Here is a 27,068-nt window from a genome sequence, read left to right on the forward strand (position 1 = left end):
GAACAAATGGGCTTGCTCTGCCTAACATCGGGCCATCTCGGATTCCACCTCTTTTATAGAAATGAGTGATGAAGAGAGGTGCGTTCCGCTTTGCCGCTGTATTAATACACATCAGGGGCCAGCTCCTGGCACTAAATCACGCTCCCGCATACATCTGTTATCTAACTCTTCACCAGTGTGATGAACAAGACTGCAGATAGAGGCTTCCTTGTGTCATTCTTTATAGGATTTTCCTAAAAGAATAAATAGCTCAGATCTCTGCCAACACTCGCCCCTGTCACTGTGATGAATTTAGCTTCTTTCTTAAACATGCAGCCACAAATCTTTTCCCTTTTCCCCTCCCCCACTAGTGGAAAGTTTTTAGTTGAAATTGACTGGATTTAAAGATATTAATAAGGCTAGAAAGGTGAAGAGCAAAAACGAATAACATACCTTCCTGTCTTTTTATACTAAGATTAACAAAGACCAGGGAAAGGGACCTTTTCATAGGGTCATTAGGGAGATCCTTCTCGAAAGTGTAGCACCTATTTTTTTCTCTTTATCGCCACTCCCCTTCTCTTTATGGCTTTATAACATTCAGGTGTCTGATGCACAGATCCACCCTTGGATCTTAGTAACTATAAATCTGCTTCTAAGTCTGGTACACCAGAACAGGGAATGCCCAGCTTGTGTCTACCTCATGCTGAAGTGAACTAGCTTATGTGTTCTTAAAGACTGTAACTGGAAAAGAAAAAAAGTCTATTTTCTCCAAAACTTGAGACTAAGTAATTATAAGAAGTATAAGGAATTCAGATGAAAACAAGACTTCATTCTCCTTGAGGTGATTCTCTTCATTAGAATTGGCAGACCAGAGCTTTTGGTGTGCAAATCCCATTCCTTCAAAAAGGAAACTCATGGCTTTTTAGGTAAAGGAGAATTGGGGTGATAAGATGTTCTGTTAAGAGCCTGGACTGTTTTGGCCTTTCCAAGAGCCTTTCCTGACCTCCTTCACCCTGGAATAGGATGTGTTTTTGGAGCATCAGTCAGAAGAGTAAACAGCAGTTAACCTGTTAATAGTTACATCAGATTTCAACTACCAGGCCAGGGAAGCTAGAGATGCATTTGCAAGGGCAGGAATTTTTCCCTGTTTTGCTCACTGATATACCCTCAGCATCTGAAAAATAATTCTCTGCACGTTAGTTGTTTCTGTAAGTGAATAGAGTCTTAAAGTTGAAACAGTTATTCTCAATATTATTCTAACCTTGTGATTGGACCCAGTAGTTCCACTTTGGGTTGGCCTTTGTCTTGGGAGTCAGAGGGCAGATTCTTATTGCCTACTATGCCTTTGAATTAAATTTAAATGTTTTTTAAAGTTAAAAGTGTTTTTTAAAATAAATATTGAGTGGTTACAAAAGGACATTTATAGAAGAAATGTAAGGGGTAAAGAAAGACAATACAGCAAATATTCGTGTACCTACCATCCACTTTAAGAAAAGAATAGCACCTTTAAAATTGTCTTCCCACTGTCCGAGGTAACCATTATCCTGGTATATATTTCTGGTTAGTCATTTGACATTCTTTTTTTTTTTTAAATAGTTTTAACAGATGTATGTATCTCTAAGCAATAAATTGTCTAGTTTTGCATGTTTTAAATCTTGTGTAAATAGAATGCCATGTTTTATAAGTTACAGGTTTCACCCAGTTATGCTCTTAAAATTCATTCATGTCCTATTCTACCAAAATTCATTCTTTTTTTTTTTATGGCCATATATGTGGTATTCCAATGTGTGGGTATGGTGAACATACTGCAATTAACCATTCTCGATGGACATTTCGATCATATTCTAATGCTGTTTTATGCTATTGTGAAAAATATTGTATCGTTTTCTGGGAGAACATCTGCAGAAGTTTTTCTTGGCCATTTCACAGCTCTTAGGATGGCTCTGTCACAAAACAGGAAATAACACATGTTGTGAAGGATGTGGAGAAACTGGAAACCTTGTGCATTGCTGGTGCGAATGTAAAATAGTGCAGCTGCTGTGGAAAACAATACAGTGGTTCCTCAAAAATTTAAATGTAAAATTACCATATGATCCAGCAATTCTGCTTCTGGATACATACCCACAAGAATTGAAAACATGTATACCCATGTTCATAGTAGCATTATTCACAGTAGCCAAAAAGTGGAAACAACCCAAATGTTCATTGCTGGATGAATGGATAAACAAAATGTGGTATATACATACAATAGATGATTATTCAGCCTGAAAGGCTTCATTATTCAGAATGAAATTATAACACATGTTACACATGAATGAAGGCAACATGTTAAGTAAAATAAGCCAGACACAAAAGGATGACTTCTGTATGATTCCACTTATGAGAGGTACCTAAAGCAATCAAATTCATAGAAGCAAAGTAGAATGCTGGTTGCCAGGGGCTGGGGGAGAAGGAGAATGGGGAGTTATTGTTTAATGGGTACAAAGTTTCCACTTGGGATGATGAAAAAGTTCTGGACATGGATGGTGGTGATGGTTATGCAACAGTGTGAATATACTAAATGCTACTGAACAGTACACTTAAAAATTATTAAACTGGTAAATTTTATGTATATTTTGCCACAATAAAAAATATCTAGCAAAAAAACCCCGTTTCTCTAGGATAGAGTTTTTTCAGTGTGGTTGATGACTGTGTAGTAATAGATAGGTATAGTTTTGTGAAATTTATATTCAGTTAAATATAAGTGAATTAGCATGCACGTGTGTGAGATAGCTATTTGGGTTGTGACGTCAAATGTATTTCTTGCTGCTGTGGTTGAGGTTCCAAAATCTTTGAAAGCCACTACCCTTAAAAAACTCTTGTATATGTGCCATAGAGTAATAGCTTTTCAAGATTTTTTTAAAACGATAACCTACAGTAAGAAATGCATGTTTGAGTATGTACTGGGTGTACATGTAAATCTAAAGTAAACTCTTGGGTGTACACTGATATTTTCTATTCTTTCTCATTAAGACAAAAAAGACTATTGGTCATGACCCATTACGTTAATTTTGTAACCCATAATTTGAAAATTATTTTTCTAAGAGTGGGTGGTATAGCTCAAGTGGTAGAGCACATGCTTAGCATACACAAGGTCCTGGGTTCAATCCCCAGTACCTCCTCTAAAAGGAAATAAGTAAACCTAATCACCTCCCCCTACACCAAAAAAAATTTTAAAGAAAATTGCTTTTCTAGGTTACATTCCTGGGAATGAAATGGCAGAGTAAAAACCAAAACTTTTCTAGATTGCTCTATTTTACTGTACATTTGTTTTCAACAGAGTGGGTGTGATGCTTTGTACTGCTCTGCTCAGGGGGCATTTGGAAATGTGAGGACAGTGTTTGTCACAGTGACTGGGGAATGCTTTTGGCATTCAGTGAATAGGGTCCAGAATGGTAAGTGTCCTGAAATATACAGGACAGCCCTGCACAAGCAATGGTTATCCTGTCCAGAATGTCTTAATGTCCTTGTTGAAAAGTAGCGGGCCTGGTTATGTGATTTTTCTGCCATTTTCCTTATTGTTCAATATTTATTGGTGACACTGTCAAATTGGAGGCATAGGATGTTATAGAACGAGCAGAGGGGGCTTGGAGTCCAATATATGAATTTGAGTCTTGCTGCTTAACCAGCTCTGTTGTGTCTTTGAACATTTATCTACTTTTTCTATGCTTCAGTTTTCTTTTTTTTTTAATTGAAGTATTATTGATTTACAGTGTTGTTTTATTTTCTGGTGTACAGCATAGTGATTCAATTATACATTTACATATATTCTTTTTCATTATAGGCTATTACAAGATATTGAATATAGATCCCTATGCTATACAGTAGGACCTGCTGTTTATTTTATATATAGGAATGTGTATATGTGCCTCCGTTTTCTGACTCAGGAAATGGAGATGACAGTACCTACTTCTAAGAGTTTGCATTAAGAAGTAAGATTATAAGTATGCAGCGCTTACATAGTACAATGCCTGGCACTTAAATGCTGAATAAGTGATTATTACTAGATTATCAATTTGTACTACTGAATTTATTCATTTGTTCAATTAAACCCATTTTCTGAGGTGGAGAAATACTTATTTTACTTAAATCTTCCCTTTATTTTTTGGTTAAAAAAAAAGATAACTCTCATAGGGCTGCTTGGTCTAATAGGACATAAGCTATAAGGATTAAGACAATTTTCTCTTGATGGATCTCTCATTCTAACTTGTCTAACTTGATTTTTTTTCCTCTTTACTTTTATTGTAACAACCTTATCAGTTCACATGGAGGCAGTGGAGCCAACCACACCAGCATCACAGGCCCCCAAGTCTCCAGACTCTGAGTGGTTGGTTAGGACCTCTGCTGCAGAGAAAGCCGCAGACTCAGCTGCAGCTACGTTTTTTAAAATGCCACAAGAAAAGAGCCCTGGATACAGCTAGAAAGCAGGACTTCACCCACCAAGAGCCAGCTGGATGTTTGAAACAAAGATTAGACTTTGTATCATATTATCTTGCATATCTTAATTGACATTCCCAACCCTTTCACCACCAGGACTGACTCCTCTTCAAACAAAGAACTCTCTTAGAAAATCATGTTGTGGAAATCTTTTTTTTTTTTAATTGTAAAATATTGGGGCAGCAATTTTTGTTTTTAAAAAGCTCATCCTGTGCTATATTTTTTACATTGCTATTGCTGTCCCAACAGTTACCTACAGCTCTGTTTACAGAGCTGTTACTTTTTTGCAGGTATGTCTTTTTTCTTGAAAAACTAGTAACTGCTTTTGCAAGGTTTTTGGGTAGAGCTTTTAATACTATTTGAGGAAGTTCCAGATTTGCAGTCAGTTCCAGACAGATTTGAACACAGGGTTAAGACCTGTGTATGGAATTGTTTGCAGGAGATAAGGCTTGCCTTTGAGCCTGGTCTTGATTCAGGCAGAGTGCCAATAAGAAAAATCTAGCAAGTTCTCGAATTGGAGCCTCAGAAGAGACACCAGCAACGTGGGCCTTGGGAACTTACTCCATTTTTGTAGACAGCCTAATGGGATCGCCAGCAGCTGTGTTGGACTTTGCCTCATCTCCAAAGTTCATGTTCTGCCAAAAGAGGATCTGTATGTATCTACACAGATTGGTGTAAAGAAGAAGATGGGTTAGGTGTTCAGCAACTTTAAAATAGTCAGTGGATTGTATCTTAATGCTTCATGTCGCAGTGTAGTAAGCCTGTATGTACTAAACGAGACTTTTATTGTTAGTATTATAGGTCAATAACCTGCAGCAGAAATTCATACTCTATTATAATAACGGCTTCTCGGGGCCATACCTTGGAGAGGAAAAATGCCTTTTTGTCATGCCTTTCTACTTGGCGTGTTTATGAGGGCTCAGCTGCACGTAGAGTTATATACACAGCCGTGCCTGAAGTTGGATGCCCCTTTGTCAGAATGAGGAATAAGTGACTGCCTCAAGCTGCTGGAGAAAAGCCACCCTTTCTAAAAAAGCATTATCAAGAGTGTCATTCAGGGGCCTGGTTGACAGAAGGGCTCTTTCTTTGGGCAAATTGAGTGCTTTTACTCTGAAATACACTGAAGCTGTTCTCCAGCGCCTGCTGCCCAGGTGACGTTCTTGAGGAACTCCCACTCCTGCGCCTGCTTGTTTCCTGTGCTTGAGCCGGTGCTGAGCAGGACACAGCCTCCTCTCCCTGCGCGCGGTTGTCCATTTTTCTCACACAGATTGCAATGGTGAGCTGCTCTGTTGTGTTCCTTTAGAGATCGTTGTCCTTATCAGTGGTAGCTCCAGAATGTCCTTATCGGTGGGGTGAGTGTGAATCTAGTGGGGAGGAGGGACTTGAAACTAAGCTTACATAGCACTTTATGCAAGGCTGAGAGCATGGAGGGGGGGCAGGCGGAGCTGCCGGAGCGAGGAGGAGCACTAAACCCAGTGCAGCATCCCCGGGGCCACCGGGTTCCCCTGCATAGCGGGTGCACCTCCCTCCCTGTGGCTGTGCCCACAGTACAGAAAACAGTGTCTGTTGAGTGTAAGTGGCTCTACTCAATTGTTTTAGTGATGAGGGTAGGTTTTTGTTGTCATATGTACATTTTTACCTAGTCCCCATAGTGTCCTAAGGCACGTATTTCTAACATAACTTGTTGGATTTAAGGGAGAAATCCATGGACATAATTTTATTTTCTTTGCACTGAGCTCCAGTGGCTCATGCAGAGATGGGTCCTGTGATCGTGGCCTATTGAAGACCCTGCAGTCCGGGCAGCATCTCTTCTTCATAACATGTGGCCTAATAGTTCTTCCTACATGTGATTAAAAGTAATTTATACATACAACTTTATTTATTTTAAACATCTCTGTGATGACAGAGTTTAGTGACTTGCCCCAAATCATATAATCAAGCTAAGGCTTAAAATCCCAGACTTTCAGACTTTCCCTGCCCTAGGTTATAATCTTTTTTGTTGTTGTTGTTTACAACCTGAGTCACTCTGAGACCCATATTTTTGAAACGGTATGCCATGAATGTTTATCATTTTTGAGGTATGCTCTCCTACTATTTTGAATACTTTCAACAGGGAGCACCCAAAAATGCCGTATGTACCTGTAATAAGTAGGAAAGGAAGTTAATTGCCTAAGAGACTAGCCATTAAGCACACAAATACTTTTCCAACACAGGGTTGTAAATGGCGCTGCTTATTTTAAGCTGCTGCATGAGCATGCTTACAAAATTATTAACTGACTTATTCTGCTTGTTTTTTTGTATGAGTCCATTCCAGAGAAATAACCTTAGAATCAAGCATCTTTTGAATCTTAAATTTTAAATTTCCTTTTTATATGACAAAGTATATAATGTCATAAATCAAGAAAAATCTGTTACCTTTCAACAAAAGATAATTTCACAATCAGATTTTGTAATGTGTTAAAAAAAAAAAACTGTGATGGCTTGACTTCCTTTGAGGATGATCATTGAACTCACATGTGTTTGATCTGCTCAAAAGTAGTAACTGAAGCAGAGTTCCACAGTTCTTATTTCAGGGTTCTGATTTTTCCCGGCTGGCTGCACAGTCTGCCTGTCTGAATCCTAATCTTGGGTATTTTCCACAGTGGGCAAAGGCAAGACATTATCTACTTGCATGAGCATTATTCCTAAAGGATAGTTTTGCTTATGAGTTTAAGGGAATTTGAGATTATTTTTCAGATGCAGTATTTTAAAGGGAAAAACTTATTTTCATCAAAACTCTTGTGTTGCTTTTTGGTAAGGACTGTTCAGAAGAAGTTAGTGGCTGTTTAATGGTGCTAAATTTGGGAAGGGCAGGGTATGATCTTTATTGAGTGGTCTGTTCTTGATAAATAGGCCTCATTTAGCACTGAATTCTTTAGAAATCAAATGCAGTTGAAAATTTCAGTAGGTGTTCTGTGCGGTTCAGTGGGTTTGTAAATGTAATTCTTGGTGTATTTGTGGGAGACGGCGAGCTGTGAGTCTCTACTCCACCATCTTGGTACCTCCCCCCTGAAAATTTCAGATGACTTGGTTTTGTTGGGCTATAGAAACAGGCTGCAAATAAGGCCATTTTGGCAACAAAATGACCAAAAGCTGAAATAAAACTTCTTAACCTGTGATACTTATTGCATCCTTTGCTAAGAGCAGCACCTAGGACAGGTAGTTAAACCGTTTCTGAATCCAAACAGATGAATGTGATACATCCTTGCATTTGAAATCAGAAATGCAATCTAGACCATAGCATAGCAAGTTCTGATGCTGCAAAATACAGGGGCAGAGTGACCACAGATGTCATTTAGAGTTGAACAAGTCACAGAATGTCACAAGTAAGGAGTTAGGCTGGCGTTGTCATTGCTGATGTGATGGGGTCTCCACTTTGGCTCCAGGCAGAGACTCCTGGTGATGCATGATTCATTTTCAGTCTGTGCTTTATTTTGACTTCATTACCATGGTTCTGAGCACAAGCTTTTTAAAAGTTTCCTGGGGAGAAGGCTATGTTCAGATCTCAGCATTAGAAGCTGTATTCAGCATTCTGTATGTTTGGTGAACCTTATCTGAGCGGGAATGAGAACAGAGTGGCTTTCTCTAGCAGCTGTGGATACAGTCTAGTTGGGGGCATAGCTTACAGGATGTCTCATGGGTTCATGGAATGGCAGAAGAGGAAGAAGCAGTTTGATCTTGCTGTCACCTGCTCCCTTTGTTAATTTTTAAGCTGCGCATTTTACTTGTCAGTATTTCCTTATCTCCCACTCCAGTCATAGTCATGACAGTTAGTGGAGTTACTGATAGTGACAGCAATCAAGTTGGGTTCCTACCCGATTAGAAACCTGGTACAGAGGGAAAAGATGAGGAAATTGGTGGGTTCTGCTGTTAGCACAAAACAGATGAACATCAAATGCCTGGGAATAGCAACATCAAAAAGAAACAAGGAAATTTGAGTGATCTTGCTGCAGACTCTGGATTATAAGGTTTTTAACAAGCCCAGCAAAACAAACTTATGGCCAAAAGAAGAAACTTTCTTGATACTGCACTGAACTTGGTAAAATTGCCAAATGTGGGGAATAAAAATTTTTTCAAGCATGATATTGAAGAGTGGGGCAGATCCTGAAGATGGTCACCAGGGAAAGCAATCTTGGCAAGGTCCAGAGTGGGATGGCAAAGGGAGGAGAGGGAGAGATGCTTAGAGCAAGGGTGCTGAGGCCCTTAGGCCAACAGCATCAACACATTCTCTCTTCCACCAGATCTGCTGAATCAGAAACTGAGGGCAAGGCCCGGCAATCTTTTACAGGCCCTCCAAGGGATTCCGGTACACGCTGATGCTTGAGAACCGCAAGCTTTGCCACAGTTGAAAAGAAATGTTTTAATATACTGGTATCCCCCCGAGGCTCTGAGGTGCTTTTATATTTTCCTCCTTAAGTATAGAGGTGTTTTTGTACAGTTCTTTGCAGAAACTGTTAAATGTCTTTATTTCCTATACTTTTCCCCTCAAGCTCCTGAAAGATCTGGAAACACTGAGAAAGGATGATGTGGAGAAAATGCCATTGAGGCCATTTTTAGATGGATGGAAACAACCTTTTAAAAGTGGATTAAAGTATAACAATGGAGTTTTAGTCTATGAATGATAGTCATGTTTTACAGTTGACAGTAAAACATTAGTGTAAGATACTGCCATCCATGATTTTATGATACTTATTCATTACATCTTAGTTTCATGTGAAAATGTCATATATTTTCCAGTATCATCATGATGACGACTTTAAGGTGTAGCTCACAAAAATGAAACAAATAATTGGAAAGAAAAACCACCCTGAGTACATAGCTATTGTGTAATAAACACCTGTTGAGTTATTGGTAATCTTTTGCTGGGAATTAATCTCAATACTTCAGAGCATGTAAAAATCGATTTTCAGTGATGCCACTTAATCACACCCCATTGTCTTTGTTTTACATTTCAGCTAGTGATGCTACAGGGGTTGGGGACCAGTAGTAGCAGCATGTTGTATTTTTTTGTTGTCTGACTTACAGATTTGGTGTTTCAGAATATAATCATCTTAAAGCTTTGAAATTAAGTCATGGCCATTTCTTTAGATGTTATTTGGCTACTTTATTACTAAAGCCTACAACCCGAAACTGTCTTTCTGGGAGTATGTGTGGCTGTGGAGGAGTGCGCTAGTATCATTTCCTCAGGTGCTCATGTTTTGTGCCTGGATCTTTATTTATAAAAGGGACTGGGTGATGACACAGAGAGGTCAGTGCTATTGAAAGTCACATGTTACTCAAAATTCCCCTAAAAACATGCGGCATGGCTTGACATGCAGGGTCACAGGACAAACACCAGGTTTACGTCAGCAGGCAGAAGACCCGAAGCAAGTGATAGGTTTAGGCCAGAGCCTTGATTGGAGTTTTCCCCAGAAAAGCTAAGCAGGGCAGGGAGAACAGTTCAGGAGTGGCTAGTGAATAATTCCACGGCCTTTGGGCTACATTGTGGGCTCCAATTGCCTGGTGCTTGGCTCTGGGATCATTGCTTCCTGGGGTGTGCAGGCCAGATGTAGGAGGAATGGCTCCATCAGACCTGGTTATTCTGCATGTCAAGAACACGAACGTGCTGCGGGCTGAGTCCTTCGCCATCTCTAAGAACTGGCCAGCCCTGGGAGGGGCGGTCTCTCTCCAGCCAGAAAGGTTTTTTAAGATGTCAAAAAACATGATTAATACACATGTATAGGGTGTTTAACTCTTCTTTCAATTCTTGTAGTCTTTTAAAACACCATATAATTTTTCCCTTCCATCTTGAAAACCAGTTAAAAGTACGTCTGGCCAAAATGTTAGTGTTACTAGATATTATCAAGGTGTGAGGACATAAAAGTACTTTAAAGATGTAAATTATGAAAATTAATGGGTTTTTTTTACCTAAAAGTGAGTTCTGACCCTTGCAGATCCCTCATTCAAATATTTTTCATTGAAAAAAGGAAAGAAAATGTCAAGGAACTTACAAACGGCCTTGGTGACTTTGACTGAAATCACCCTGTTTGACTATGTATAGATTCTTCATCTTGCTCCTCCCATTGGGCCATGTATTTCTCCATGAAACATCTGCCACCCCAAAATCATGGTGACAATTTGAATTGCTCTAAATATCTCATTCAACCTCCCACCTGCTGTCAGCAGCTCTTGCAAACTGGCCACTTTAAACCCTTTCAGCCCCCACCTTTCAACCCTGGCAGCTCTCACCCTCCCCTAACAGACAATAGAGCATTAGGCGGGAAACCCCAGTCAGTCACCTTCACGTACACCCTTCCTCACCTCTTCTTTGTCTTTGTCTTGCCTGTCCTGCCCCTAATGAATCCCTTCTCCTATACTCTCCCTTCATCGAATGCCTTGCTCAGTACAGCTTCTCCTGACACATACGGCTTTGCGTTTAAACACGTTCAGAGTCTCCCCCTTCAAACAAAAATACCCTTCCTCAACCCCTTGAACCCCTTGACTAGCACTGAAGTACTGTCCTCTCCTACACTTTCTGTCCGTTGTTAATTCCACTGAAGCAGTAGTTTTTATGGCTGCACCCTGTGATCATCTCGGAAGATTTTTTTAGAATCCTGATTCTCCCAGCTGAACCACAGACCAGTCACACCAGAATGTGGTGGAACAGCCTTTTTAAAGCAAGGACATGCAGCCACTGTGCAGCCGGGGCTGGGAGCCAACATGCTAAAATCTGGTCGTACCCTTGCCGCCATGAGAGTTGTTCTTGCTGGGTCCCGCCCTTGACTTTAGCTGCCAACATTTAGTCCTTAGGTTGATCTTTATGTCTTGATAGCATATCACCTCATTCTTTTCTGGAATTCTACCTTTTCTGACCCTGCCCACCTGACTTTCCTTGTACTTACTTGCTCTTTTTTAGCCTCCACAGGTGGGCAGGTTGGTCTGGAGGTCAGTGCAACATAGACTGACTCTGCTCTCACCTCCAGTACTTCAGTTAACACCTATGTGCTGATGAATTCCTTTTGCCACACCATCATAACACACTGGCCTAAAGCACAGACCTGGAGCGAAGCACTTACCTGCAGTAATAATGACTGTAAGGCCTGCTCAAGGCGTCTGTTCTCACTTTTTGTTCCTCCTTCAAGCCCACTGAAGTAGGAAGTGGGAAGAATTGCTGACCATGTTAGTCAGATTCTAAGATGGATCACCCTTATTTACTAGTGGGTGGAGTTGCTGATCATGAAAAGTCAGGCTGCAGTGTGGTCCCCCTTCTGCTTTCTCCTTTCCAGGTTGTTGGACTGGCGAGGAGGCCTGGGCCCGCTTCTCCCTAGGAGGAAGCTACTCCCATTTACTGCTCGCTTCAGTTTTTTTTTAATTTGCTGCAGTTGGTAAAGATTTTAGTTTGGGTTTAGGGGATGAGACAGACCCATTCCTTCACCACTTTTGACCTTGGGTACCATGTTGGAGCTTACTTTATCAGACAAGTTTTTATTAGAGTCTCAGGCACTATTCCTACTGCTGATAAAGTGGGACTTGATTTCCCACTTCACTACCATCACTGCATGCTGCCTCTGGAGCTGTGTGTAGGTGTTCCACCCTCACCAGAAGGGACGCTGTTCCTGGCTTCTGGACACCACTAGTTTCTGATTCAAAATCTGGGGTGGGTGGATCAAATTAGTAGACAGGTGCCTATGTCCTACCTCCAGGAATGTTCAGCTTCCACTGGGAATGGATGAATTCTTCAAGCGTAGGAGGGCAGTTTAGATGCTGAACAGCCGACAGGGATAGCAAAGGTCCATTAGAGCCATCGCCCTATTCACTGATTCAACAGGCATGTACTTGGCACTCACTAATCAGGCTTCCTCAGGGATCTCTTGGGGAAGAGGGTGGCTGCTCCAAAGCAGAATATTCCTGGGTTCCTTAGATATACTCTGCTTGAACCAGTAGATAGTAGAACCCTATCCAGAGCCCATCATCCTACTACCATTACTACTACTACTACTACTACTACTACTACTACTACTACTACTACTAATGATATTAATAAAATAAATTTTATTAAAAGTAATATTTGCTGAGTATTATATGCCATTTGTAAATAGCACCTCAATTTTCAACAACTCTGAGATAAGTGCTTTTATCTCTATTTTAAAGCAACGAAATACTCTTAAAGCTAGAAATTAATTTACTCAAAGTCACAGCTAGTGTCAACCAGGACTCAAATTTTAAGTCTGTTTGATGCTAGAGTTTCCATTGCCAACTGATACCCTATGCTACCCCTTTTCATAATATTGGTGAACTGTTGGTGGGCATGTATATCTGAAATAAACTACGTGCCCCCCAGCCCAGAATCGGGTGTCTGGTGAGACCCTTTTGCTTCATCTACCTGTTACTCCTGGTGAGCTGACTCCCTGTCAGAGCAGCTGGGAATGGGCTGGTCTCTTCTCTGTGCCTACATATTGAAAGAAGATGGTCAGTTTCTGTGACATTCTCTTAAAAACGGCCTACTTTTGTTTTTGAAAGTGACTAGAGCAAAAGTCAATATAATCTTCCAAACCTATGGCAATAAAAGATGTTGCCCTTTGTGTGCCAAAGCAAAACTGGTCCCTAAACTAGGAAGACATGACTTTGAGTTGTTAGTTGCTGGTAAAACTATTCTGACTACTTGGTAAACATCTCACAGAACTGCTAGCAAAATAGCTGTCTTAATTAACAGTCTTGGCCTTTATAAACATCCTTCCAAATCAGTAGATGTGTATAGAACACGTTTTAGGCCAACCATTCTGCTAGGAGCTGAGTATGCAAAGAGGAAAGGCATTTCTAGTGTTACAAAGTTCATGGTCTTCTGAAGAAGAGATAAGGAAAGCAAATATTACAATGTAGAATGATACATTTTGAGACAAGAATATCAGGGTTTTGGGCAGCAAGGAGGAAGTCACTCTTAACTTGAAATGAACACAGGGAGGATTCGAAAAATACCACACAAAGTCTTGAAGGATGAACAGGAGCTCAGTGAAGAAGAAAGGATGAGGCCATTCAAGGGTAAAGAGCATGGTCTGCTCAGGCCGCTGCAGCTATTTTGGCATCGCTGATGTATAAAGCACGTGGAGGAGCAAGGAGAGGTAGTCAGGAGACAGAAAGTGAGGGGCCCTGTGTGCACTGGCTTACCCGTTGATTTGGAGAGCTGTGATAGTATTCCTCTCTGTGCAGTCACGGAAACCCTATTGCAACTGGTGTTTGTGCAAACAACGTGATGGAACTGAGATGTAAACTGGTTTGCACCTCCTTGTTCCCCTTTCTGGGAAGTATAACCAGGTCCACCTATTTGTAGGAGCTGCTGACATATTTAGGACTAAATTAAACTGAATTGGAAAGTTTCTACATGGCTGACCGATTCCCTTACGTGTTCTATCATGATACTAGTCTGAAGTTACTCTCCTTGAACCATCTTATCTTGGTAGAACTTAATGCATAACATGATGGTCTTAATTCCTAGAACTGTTCTTTAGTAACAGTTTGTTGCTGTCAGCCACCAGTTACGCATTTGGGGCTCTATTTCTTGGTGGAGACAGAAGATTTGTGTTGATCCATTCACATGTTTTAGATCAGGGACCTTTGCAATCTTTGCAATTTCAAGGCTGCAGAAAGTGTCCATAGGGTGAAACCAATGCAGCTGGCCCACACTAAGCTCTGATCCCATCCTAGGAATAATAAAATGAGCTGAACCCTTTGAAACTTAAACAAAGCCAATTAAGTGGTTTTGGCCCACAGTGGTGAGTTACGGCCCTTTTCTAGTGAGCCACATGAATATGCCTCAGTGCCTCCTCTCCACACTTTCTGGGGTCCTTGATTCAAAACTGTAAAAAAAATTCCATTTTGAAATAATTTTGGACTTCCAGGGAAGTTGCAAGAAGAGGAAGAGAGTTGCCATAGGCCTTCCTCCCAACTTCTAATGTTAACAACTTCACACAGCTGTGGTACAAGTATTGAAACCAGGAAGTGAACGTTGACACAGTCCTACTGACTAAACTACATACTGTGTTTATATTTCATGTGTTTTCCCAATAATGTTTTTTTCAATACAGGATCCATAGTCACCGGTGTCTCTTTCTGGGCTTTCTCTTCTATTCCACTGGTCTATTTGTCTCTCTGTGCACAGTACCATGCTGTTTTAATTATGGAAACTTTATATTTTTAATGTCTGGGAGAGCTAGTCGCCTCTTTTACTTCTTCAGTGTTTTCCTGGCTATTCGTACATGTTTGTTTCTCTGTGTAAACTTTAGTATCAACCTGTCTAACGCCATTAAAAAGTGTGTTGATATTTTTATTGAGATTGTATTATATTAACTAAAGGAAAACGGACACCATTACAATTTTGAGTCATCCTATCCAAGAATAGGGGATGTATTGTTCAAGTCTACTTTTGTGCTTTTTCAGGGCTGTTTTAAAATTTTCCTTCTGTATGTTTTGCACATTTCTTGTTAAGTTTATCCTTAAGTATTTAATCTTTGTTGCTAGTAAATGGGATTTTCTCTGCCATTGTGTCTTCTACTTGGTTATTCTTATACATGAAGGCTGTTTTTATATGCTAATTTTTCATCCTGCTACCTTACTGAATTCCTTTACTTTTTGGGTTCTTTCTATCATTGATCATTGAGGGTCAAAAAATATCTTTCTAAATGCACAGAGCAGTGGCAAGAAATGAAAGAATCTATAGAGGTCAAAAGTGACGTGAAAGCTTGACCCTTAGGAGGCACATAAGACAAAAGGCATCTTTAGCCCTGAAGGTATCAGCTGAGACCTGGTTTCCTTGAGCCTCTGTCATGATGACTGTGATGGGTGTAGGCAATGAAGCAGGGTCTGCTTAAGGCAGAGCGAGGGCCCTGTAACTACTACACCCAATACTAAATAAACCCACGAAGCAGAAATAACAGCAAGGAAACATGCCTTTCTTTACCTTGGCCCTAGATGGAAGAAAAGCTTTTTTTTTTAAGCCTAAAAATACTTAACAAGTTGTCCCTTATAGAGGTTTATGGCCCAAATTTATACTAGTGTGATCCAAAATACTGCACATAGGAATTTAATTTACAGTAGACCTGGGTAGGTAGTAACCCCAGATGACTGGCAGAAGCAAACACACATTCTCTCTGGAGGAATGAAACTTCAATCTAGGTAGCAAAGAACTCCCACAGTTAAAAGTTACAGAGACTATGGGTGGCTTGCAGTTAAAAACCACAAACCAAAGAAGGAGATCGGATACCATGAGTGCAAGCCACCAGAAACAACACACAGGAGAATCAGACTCACAAACACCTTAGATATGGTACTTATTAGCACAGAATATAAACTACATGTTTTAAATATATGAGAAGCTTCAAAACACCAGGCTACAAAAGCGTATTACTTATGAAAGGGGGTGATGAGAGTTAAAGTGTCCTAGTGCTCCTTAATTGTTCAAGAGGAGAGTAGAGTTTTATTAACTTTGGACTTCAGGTAAGTAGACATGTTAAAATACTTGGAGTAACCATTAAAAGAATAAATATGGAGAATATAGCATTTAAACTAATATAGGGGAAAGAATGTTAAAGAGAAAAACTAGAAAAGTGAGAAAAAGAAAAAGCATACAATAAGATGGTAAAAAAAAATTGAAGTATAGTAGTAAATATGTCAGTTAAGTATAAATAAATGAAACTGTCCAGTTGAAATATAAAGCCTGTAATACTGGACTTAAAAAATACAGCTATATGTTATTTATAAGGGATATGTCTAAAACAAAGTCACAGAAAGATTGAAAAGGAAAAAGATGGGAAAAATGTAAGAGGCAGATAGCAGAGAAAGTAAGGATATTCTCTACAAAGTAATAAACATTGGTTCAATTACTGATAAATGGCTCAGTTTACCAGGGAGATACACTAATTCTCAACTAAGCTTAATGTAGGTTAGGTAACTTGAGTTTAGTTGAGCTTAACTACGCTCAACAGCTTCAATACACATAAGCAGTACTAAGTTAAAAATACCCTCTTTCTGTAATTGATATGACAAGTGGACAGAAACTGTTGTGACTATAAAATATTTAAAGAGCAAAATAAATAAGCTTGGCAGTATGGACATGAAGAGACTATCACACCCAAGAATTTGAAGAGTTACACATTATTTTCAAGCACAGACTGAACATTTACAAAACTTGACTCTTAGACCATAAAGCAAGCTTCCAGTAAATTCCAAAGATTAGAGCCACATAGATCACACTCTCTAATCACAATGAAAGTAAATTAAAAAGTCAATGACAACAATAACAAAAAAGGAATGCCTTTGGAAACTTAATAACATATCTAAATGAATGAATCAGTAAAAAAATCCTAATGGATATTAGAAAATACTTACAACTGAATTATACAAAAATTCTATGGATTAACACTCTTGGGATACAGCTAAAGGGACAGAGGAAAATTTATGGTCTGAAATGTTTTGAGTTTGAGAAGAAGAGAGGACTGAAAATTTATGAGGTAAGCTTTCAACATTTTTACACTTACTAAAAGAACAACATTATTTTTCCAGAGGAGAAGAGTAACTCAGAGAAGATAAAAGTAAAAAAATTATAGTACTGAGATCAGAATTTAATGATACAGAAAATAAACATATACTTCTTTAGTTAAGAAAAAATAAGGAAGGCACAAAAATATTAGGAATGAAAAGGGTATATAATTACAGATTCAGCAGAGATTTTAAAGTTAGTAAGGTAATATTATGACAACTTTAGCTCATAAATTTGAAAGCTTAGGCAAAATGGACACATTCCTAGAAAGATAATGTACCAGAACTCAATTAGGAGAAATAGAAATCTTGATCATTAAACACATCTAGTACATAGTTTAAAATCTGAGACTGTATATTCTTCATAGAAAGACTTAGTATGATCCACCTAAAATGCTGGAAATGTCCAGTTCTTTCTGGAGCTAGGCATTAGGCATGCTGATGATCAAGTTCATTTGGAAGAGCAAATGAGCAGGACTAGCCCAAGATGACCCTAAAAAAAGAGCACTTGGAAAGGAGAGGTATTAAAACATAAAGCCTCTAAAACTGAAAATGTGGTACAGGCACATGAATAGACAGACCAATGCAACAAAATGGAAAATTCAGAAATACACCCAGTTACACATGAAAATTCAAGATGTAATAAAGGTGGTACCATCAAACACATAAATCAGTGGAACAGAATAGCACGTTCAGAAATAAACCCACATGACTATAGTCTATTATAATTTATGACAAAGGATGCAAAGATATATAATGGAGAGAAGAGTCTTTTCAATAAATGGTACTGGGAAAACTGGAAAGCTACACATGAAACTATGAGATTAGAACATTTCCTCACACCATGTACAAAAATGAACACAAAATTAAAGGCCTAAATGTTATGACCTGAAACCATAAAATTCCTAGAAAAGAATACAGGCACAACACTCCTTGACATAAATCGTAGCAATATTTTTTGGCTCTGTCTCTGAAGGCAAAAAAATCAAAACAAAAATTAAAAAATGAGACCTAATTAAATTTAAAAGCTTTTCACAGCAAAGGAAACCATTCACAAAATGAAAAGACAACATACTGAATGGGAGAAAATATTTGCAAATGATGTGATCAACAAGGGGTTAATAACCAAAATACATAAACAGCCCATACAACTCAACATCAGGGAAAAAAAAAAAACAAAACCTGACTTAAAAATAGGCAGACAGCAGGAAAAAAGTGACAATGAATATATGTATGTTCATGTATAACTGAAAAATTGTGCTCTACACTGGAAATTTGACACAACGTTGTAAGATGACTATAACTCAATAAAAAAACTAAAAATAAATAAATAAATAATAAAAATAGGCAGAAGACCTGAATAGACATTTTTCCAAAGAAGACAATCAGTTGGCCAACTGGCACATACAAAGATACTCAACATCGTTAATCAGAGAAATGCAAATTAAAACCACAAGGAGATATCACCTCACACCAGACAGAATGACTGTCATCAAAAAGAAAACACATAACAAATGTTGGCAAGGTTGTTGAGAAAAGGGAGCCCTCATACATAGCCAGTGGGAATGTAAACTGGTGCAGCCACCATGGTAAACAGTATGGATATTTCTCAAAAAACTAAAAATAGAATTACCATATAACCCAGCAATTCCACTCCTGGGTATTTATCTGAAAAAAAAGAAAAAGGAAAAAGCACTAATTCAAAAAGATACATGCACCCCAGTGTTCATAGCAGCATTTTTTACAATTGCCAAGATACAGAAGCAACCTAAGTGACTATCGATAGATGAATGAATATGTGATCACACACACACACACACACACACACACACACACACACACACACACACACACACACAATGGAATACTACTTAGCCAGAAAAAGAACAAAATCTTGCCATTTGCAACAATGTGGATGGACTTGGAGGGTATTATGCTAAGTGAAATAAGTCAGACAGAGAAAGACATATACTGTATATCACTTATATGTAGAATCCAAAAAATACAACAAACTAGTAAATTTAACAAAAAAGAAACAAACTCACTGATAAAGAGAACAAACTAGTGGTGACCAATTGGGAGAGGAAGGGGGAGGGACAAGATAGGGTAGGAGATTAAGAGGTTTAAACCACTGTGTATAAAATAAATAAGCTACAAGGACATATTGTATAACAGAGAATATAACCAACATTTTATAATAACTATAACTAGAATATAATCTTTAAACATTGTGAATCACTGTGTTGTACACTGGAAACTTATATAATATTGTACATCAACTATACCTCAATTAAAAAAGACAGTATGGATTTCCCTCAAAAAACTAGAAATAGAATTACCACATGATCCAGCAATTCCACTCCTAGGTGGAATTATATATATATTAAAAAAAAGAGGACCGAGTCTTGGGAGAGCGTGGCTGCGGCTCCCTACGTGGGAATCCGGAATGGCAACTCTGATCTTTGTTGATAAGGATAATGGAGAACCAGGCACCCGTGTGGCTCCTAAGGACGGGCTGAAGCTGGGGTCTGGGCCTTCAGTCAAAGCTTTGGACGGGAGGTCGCAGGTTTCAACACCACATGTTGGCAAAATGTTTGATGCTCCACCAGCCTTACCTAAAACTGCCAGAATGGCTTTGGGAACTGTCAACAGAGCTACAGAAAAATCAGTAAAGACTAATGGACCCCTCAAACAGATACAGACAACCTTCTCTACCAAAAAGATCACTGAGAAGACCGTGAAAGCAAAAAGCTCTGTTCCTGCCTCAGATGACACCTATCCAGAGATAGAAAAATTCTTTCCCTTCAATCCACTAGATTTTGAGAGTTTCGACCTGCCTGAGGAGCACCAGATCGCTCAGCTCCCCTTGAATGGAGTGCCTCTCATGATGCTGGATGAGGAGAGACACTTGGAACAGCTGTTACACCTGGGCCCCCCTTCGCCTCTGAAGATGCCTCCTCCACCGTGGGAGTCTAATCTGTTGCAGTCTCCCTCGAGCATTCTGTCAACCCTGGATGTTGAATTGCCACCTGTTTGCTACGACTTCGATATTTGAATTTCTTAGCACTTTATCGTTTGTGTGTATGTATTAATAGTTTGTATTAATAAAGCTGTTCTTTAACAAAAAAAAAAAGAAAGAAAAAACTAATTTGAATGTTCATAGCAGCATTATTTATAATTGCCAAGATATAGAAGCAACCTAAGTATCCATCAACAGATAAATTGATAAAGAAAATATGGTATATACACCTATCTCTCTGTATATATACCTACACACAATGGAGTATTTCTCAGCCACAGAAAGGAATGAAATTCTGCCATTTGCAACAATGTGGATGGACCTAGAGAGTAGTATGTTAAGTGAAATAAATCAAGCAGAGACAGACAAACACTATATGTCTGTTTTATCACATATGTGGAATCTAAAAAATAAAACAAGTGAATGTGTATAACAAAACAAAAAGACTCACAGATAGAGAAAAACTAATAGATGCTAGTGGGGAGAGGAAAGGAGGAAGGGGCAAGATACGGGTATGGAATTAAGAGATACAAATTACTATGTATAAAATAGATAAGCAACAAGGATCTACTATAGAGCAGAGGGAAGTATAGTCATTGTTTTGTAGTAACAGTAAATGGAGAATAATCTATAAAAATATTGAATCATCATGTTGTACACCTGAAACTGATATAAAATATTGTAAATCAACTATACTTCCAATAAAAAATTAAATCAAAGTGGTGCTTTAAGCCAGTAGGGGAAAAGATGGACTATAAAATGAATAGTATTAGGATTACTGGACAGCCACATGGAAAATGAAAATTGATCTGTTCCTCACACTATATGCCAGAATAGTTTTCAAATTGATCGGAGTTTTAACTGTATAACATTAAACCATACAATTGCTAGAAAAATATTAGATGAATTCCTCAGTAGACTGGCTGGTCCAAATCTGTGAGTCTATTTTTGGGCTGCTAGGAGCTAAGTAAGAGTGGTTTTTTTCAATTCTGAAGGGTTTAGTAAACAAGACGGAGGACGAAAGGGACATGAACTTATCTGGTTGCAGATACTAAAATATTTACCAAAATATTTTTTTGAAAGGTTGTCAGTCCCTGTTCTGTAACCTGGGAGTGATGAAACTTTCCTAACAGTACTGGTTGGTTATTGTATAATAATGCCACTGAGCTCAGCTGGGGCAGCACTGCTCCACATGTCTTTCAGTCTCCTTGGACCAAGAGGAAAATATTCTCCACCCATTTGGTGGGAAGGATTGTAAATTCACATGGCAAAGCGTGGGGACACAGAGAAGGATGAAGATTGGGGCCAATAATGTAATCCTCCAGACTAAATATGACTTAAAAATCCAGATACAACAGAGATATATTCGATTATGCTAAAAAAAAAAAAAAACCAACCAACCAACCCCTCAAACCCCCTTTGCTTCCAAAACATACCAAAGTAAAGTAAAATACAAGTGTTAATTCGGAAAACATACTTGCAATTTATTAAACGGATTAAGGGCTAATATCCCTAATTTATAAAGAGCTTTAAAAATAGAGACGTTCCTTTAGGAAAATAGGGGAGGGGTATGAAAAGACAGTTCACAGAAGAACAATGCAAATATCCCTTAACCATAAAAAAAGGTGATCAACTTTCCACAGTTATCTGATTTTCACAACAACCTAGTGAGGTGGATAATTCTTATCAGCCCTATTTTACAAACAAGGAAACTGAGTCAAAAAGAGATAAAGTATCCTGCCTGAACTCAACTAATAATTAATGGTGCTAAGATTTGAACCCAGTCAGGCTAGCTCTAGATAAAAGAGTAGTTCACCATGACTAAGTGAGGCTTATTTCAGGAACACAAGGATCATTTAATATTAAGACTAGCTGGGTGTTTCCTTAATATGATAAAATATATTTATCTCAATCCAAAGCCAGCATCATGCTTAATTGAGAATTAGAGAGCAATTTCATTAAAATCAGAAACAAGACAAAGAGGTCCACTAACCATCATCGTTATTTAAAATTGTTCTGTAGGACTCAGACAAAACAATTAGAGAAGCGAAAGAAATTAAAGGCATAGAAATTAGAAAGGATAAAATTATAATTTGCAGATAATGTGATTGGGCTGTTTGCCTAGAAACTAAAGAGGACTAACCAAAAACTTACAAACAAAATGAGAATTGAATAAAATAGATGGGTACAAAATTAATTTTCAGGAAACAATAGCCTTTGTATGCACAATGTCCAGTTACATGCTCTAAGGAAAAAAAAGACCATTTTATAACAGCAGCAGAAAACATAGATGTAAAATACTTAGGAATAAAATATTATTTTTAGAAAATTTAAAATGTTAATGAGGGACATAAAACAAGATCTGAACCAATGGGAAGACATACCATATTCTTGTGTAGGAACAAGCAGCATCATAAAGATGTCACCTTTTCTTAATCTATAAATTTAATGTGATATCCAATAAAAATACCAATAGAATTCTTTAAAATTTACACAAGCTGATTCTGACATTCATATAGAAAAATAAATAATCAAGAATATCCAGGAAAGAAAGGGATGGTAGTAGAAGGAGATTATAGACATTTAAAAAAATTTAAGTCTACATCGATTAAAACAAAGTGGTAATAATTTGTGAATAGACAGATCAGAACCAACAGAATGGTTCAGAAATAGATCTAATACGTAAGGGAGTTGAATATGTGATAAAGGTGGCTTATCAATCAATGGGGAAACAATTATTCAGGAAATGGGGACCACTGAATAGTGTTCTGGGGAAAAAAATTAAGTTGAATCCATACTTCACTCCTTACATCAAGACAAATTGCACAGTTCAAAAATTTAAACATGAAAAATAAAACTTTAAATATACTAGAGAAAAAAGGAAAATTCTTTTATAACTTAAGAGTGGGGAAGGCTTTTCTAAGTATGTCACACACCCTAGAAACCATAAAAGATTGGTAGATTAGACTTTGCAGAGATAAAAAATTTCTTCATGACAATAACACCATAGGCACATATAAATGAGAACCTGTATAAGATACTTGTAAATCCAACAAGATGAAGGCTAATTTACCTAATAAAAAAAGAGCATCCTAGAATAAAAATAAATAGATTAGCAATCCAATATAAAAATGGGCAAAAGAAATTAACAGGCATTTCATTGGAGAGAAAATACAAATAACTCTTAATGCATATGAAAATATGCTAAACCTCAGTTATAACAAGGTAAATTTTCCACCTATCAAAAATACTAAAGTTTGATAACATGTCATAATAGTAAACATGTAGTTAAACAGGCACTTTCATACATTGTATAAGTTAGTACACACTGTGGAGGTTGACAATATCTATCAAAATTACAAAAGTACATTACATCTTTTAACACAGCCATCTTAGAAATTTTTCCTGCAGATCCAATTGTAGGCATGTGAAGTGACTTATGAGCATGGCTGATCATTAGAATTCACTAGAGATGAGTCAGGTTCAGTGCAGGAGCAAGGGGAAGAGATTATACAAGGATTTGAATATCAAGAGGTGGGAATCATTCGGGATCACCTTAAAGAAGCTACTTACCACTTGGATATTTTTAAAAACCTAACTATACACTGCTTTCAAGAGGCACACTTTTAAGTGTAAAGACAAAGATTGAACGTAAAAGAATGAAATAAGATACAAGCTAAGACTAACCAAAAGGAGTCTGATGTAGTTGCACAAATATCAGTCAAGGTAAATGTAAGTCAAGAAGCATTACTGAAGCTACAGAGGGCCAGTTCATAAAAATAAAAAGACAAATCTATCAGGAAGATATAATAATCCTATATTTTGATGCATTTAATAGTTCAGTTTTAAAAAGTGGATAGCACAATTACAGAACTATAGGGATCTGGTGGTACAAAGAGTGAAAAAAATAAGAATATGGAAGATTTCAACAACATGAGTAACAAATTTAATCTAACTGACTTTCTTTTTTTTTCTGGTGTTTTTTTTTTATTTTTTATTTTTTTTACATTTTTTATTGATTCATAATCATTTTACAGTGTTGTGTCAAATTCCAGTGTTCAGCACAATTTTTCAGTCATTCATGGACATATACACACTCATTGTCACATTTTTTTTCTCTGTGATTTATCGTAACATTTTGTGTATATTTCCCTGTGCTGTACAGTGTAATCTTGTTTATCTATTCTACAATTTTGTAATCTAATTGACTTTCATACTATACTACAATCAACATTGTCAGCATACATATTCTTTCTAAGCATTCATGGAACATTTACCAAAATTTACCATATGCTAGTAAGTCTCAAAGAGTTCTAAAATCTCAAAAACCATGTTCTTTGACCAAAGTAAGATTAAGGTAGTAATCACCAACAAAAAAGATAACTAGAAAGCCCCAAAATATTTGGAAATTGAGCAATATACTTCTCAATGACCAATAATTCAAAAAGAAATTATAATGAACATTAGTCAATTATTTTGAACTAAATGACAAAAATATAACATATCAAAACTTGTAGAACAAAGCTAAAGATGTGCTTAAAGGGAAATTTGTTTCTTAAATATGCATATAATAAATGATAACAAAGGCTAAAGATCAATCTAAGTTTCCATCTCAAGAAGTAGAATATTATTAAATCCAAACAGAAGATTGGAGAAAATAATGAAGGTAATAACAGAAATTAATGAAATAGAAAAAAATATATAAAAGAAAATCAGCAAATCTAGAGGCTGGTCCTCTGAGACGTCTAATACAATTGATAAACTGCTAGCAAGAAAAAAAATGTCTAGATGAAGAAAATAAGAAAAAAGAAGGTACAAATTACCAATGTCATAAGTGTATATTACAAACCAACTTCATGCCAATAAATCTGAAAATCCACGTGAAATGGAACTTCTAGGAAAACACAATTACCAACTTAAGAGGAAAAAGAAAATGTGAATGTTTTATATCTGTTTAAGAAATTGAATCTGTAACTAAAACCTCTGCACAAAGAAATCTCCAGGTCTAGATTTCTTCCCTTGCAATTTCTTCTAAACATTTAAAGAAATGACACCAATCTTACACATACTCTTCCAAATAATGGAAAAAGAATAATTTCCTACTCATTTTGAGGCCACCATAATTTTAATACCAAAAGATGACAAGTGCATTACAAGAAGGAAAATTACAGGCTAATATTTATCATGAACATACTTACAAATACCATAAATAAAATATTAGCAAGTAGAGTCCAATTATATGGTTTTATTTTAGGAATGCAAGTTTGGCTTACCATTATAAAATCATCAGTATGCAAAAATTAAATTAAAATGGATCAAAAACACAAAGGTAAGACCTAAAATATAAAACTCTTAGAAGAAAACATAGTGTAAATCTTCATGATGTTGATTAGGCAATTGTTTCTTAGATATGACACCAAAAGCACAACCAAAGAAAAAATAGATAAATTGGGCTTCATTTAAAATTTAAACTTTTGTGCTTCAAAAGATAGTATCAACTGAATGAAAAGACAGCCCACAGAGTAGGAGGAAATATTTGCAACTCATATATCTGATAAGGGTCTAGAATTCAAAATATTTAAATCATTCTTACAGCTAAGCAACAAAAAGACAAACAACCCAACTTAAAAAAAAAAAGAAAAAGAAAAAGGGCAAAGGACTTGAATCAACATTTCTTCAAAGAAGATATACAAATGGCCAATAAGCACATGAAAAGATGTTCAACATCAGTAATCATTAAGGAAATGTAAATCAAAACCACAATGAGATACTTCTTCACACCCAAGAAGAAGACAATAATTTAAAAATACAGATGATAACAAGTGTTGGCAAGGATATGGAGAAAATGGAGCTCTCAATAAATTGCTAGTGGGAATGTAAAATTGTGTAGCCACTTTGGAAAACAGTTTGACAGCTCCTCAAAAAGTTAATCACTGGTTAAGTTACCACATGATCCAGGAATTTTACTCCTAAGTATATACTCAAGAATTGAAAACCTATGTCCCTGTGTTCATAGCAGTATTATTCATAATAGCCAAAAAACAGAAAAACCCAGATGTCCATTGATTAATGAATGGATAAACAAAATGTGGTTTATCCATGTGATGGAATATTATTCAGCCATGAAAAGGAATGAAGTACTAATTCATGCTACAGTGTGGATGAACCTTGAGAACATTATGCTAACCAAAGGAAGTCAGACACAAAAGGTCACATGTTATGATTCCACTTATACAAAATGACAATAGGCAAATCTATATAGACAGAAAGTAGATTAGTGACTACCATAGGCTGGAGGGAGAGGCTAACAGAGAATGACCACTAATGCATAGGGAGTTTCTTTCTGGGGTTATAAAAATGTTCTGAATTAGAGGCTGGTGAGGCTTTCACAGCTTTATAAATATACTAAAATCCACTGAATTGTACACTTGAAAAGGATGAACTTTATGGTATATGAATTATATCAATTTAAAAATTAATGTATTTAACCAAATTAGCATAAAAAGTAGGAAGAAATAGGATCATCTCAAGAGAATCATGTAGAAAAAGCATTTAATAAAATCAAATATTATTCATGATAAATACTCTTAACACATTAAGAATAGAAGGAAATTCCTTAAACTGGTAAAGATCATTTATAAAAATCTTTCATAAAGTTTAATAGCTAATAGTGACATATTGGAAGCCTTCTCCCTGAGATTAGGGATACCTCCTAATACTACTTCTATTCAGTATTGCACTAGAGATCCTAACCATTGCAAAAAGGCAGAAAAAAAAGTTATAAAGACTAGAAAGGAAGAAATAAAACTGTTCTTATTCACAGATGAAATTATTGTTTATGTAGAAAATTCTAAAGAACCTATAGTTTTATTAAAAGTAAATAAATATAGCAAGGTCTCTAGATTCAAGAAAAAGGTGTGTATATATGTATATATATAATATTTCTATATTCCTGCAATAAACAGAAAGTGAAAAATTTTAATACCATTTGTAATAGCATCAAAGACATAGAATACCTGGGAATATGGCTAATGAAAGATGTGAG

At 37.1% G+C, this 27,068-nt stretch overlaps 2 protein-coding genes across 6 annotated transcripts in view; both read left to right on the plus strand.

Annotated features, from left to right (window-relative positions):
- Positions 1 to 12,492, plus strand: part of GPATCH2L (G-patch domain containing 2 like) — a 54,737-nt gene extending 42,245 nt beyond the window's left edge. For 4 of the 5 annotated variants that reach the window (XM_006206095.4, XM_072963465.1, XM_072963464.1 and 1 more), the window contains one exon: positions 4,279 to 12,492. In XM_006206095.4, the coding sequence (XP_006206157.2) occupies positions 4,279 to 4,439 (161 nt within the window). In that variant the 3' untranslated portion in view covers positions 4,440 to 12,492. The remainder of the gene's footprint in view (positions 1 to 4,278) is intronic. The other variant, XM_072963467.1, reaches the window with a different exon arrangement.
- A 6,791-nt stretch (positions 12,493 to 19,283) lies between these two features.
- LOC102535590 (securin) lies at positions 19,284 to 20,127 on the plus strand. Its single transcript, XM_006206096.4, has one exon. It carries the CDS (start codon positions 19,451 to 19,453, stop codon positions 20,057 to 20,059), a length of 609 nt encoding a protein of 202 aa, XP_006206158.2. The 5' UTR covers positions 19,284 to 19,450; the 3' UTR covers positions 20,060 to 20,127.
- The last annotated feature ends 6,941 nt before the right edge of the window (positions 20,128 to 27,068 follow it).

The sequence above is a fragment of the Vicugna pacos genome, chromosome 6 (assembly GCF_048564905.1).
Source record: "Vicugna pacos chromosome 6, VicPac4, whole genome shotgun sequence".
In the NCBI taxonomy this organism is placed as follows: domain Eukaryota; kingdom Metazoa; phylum Chordata; class Mammalia; order Artiodactyla; family Camelidae; genus Vicugna; species Vicugna pacos.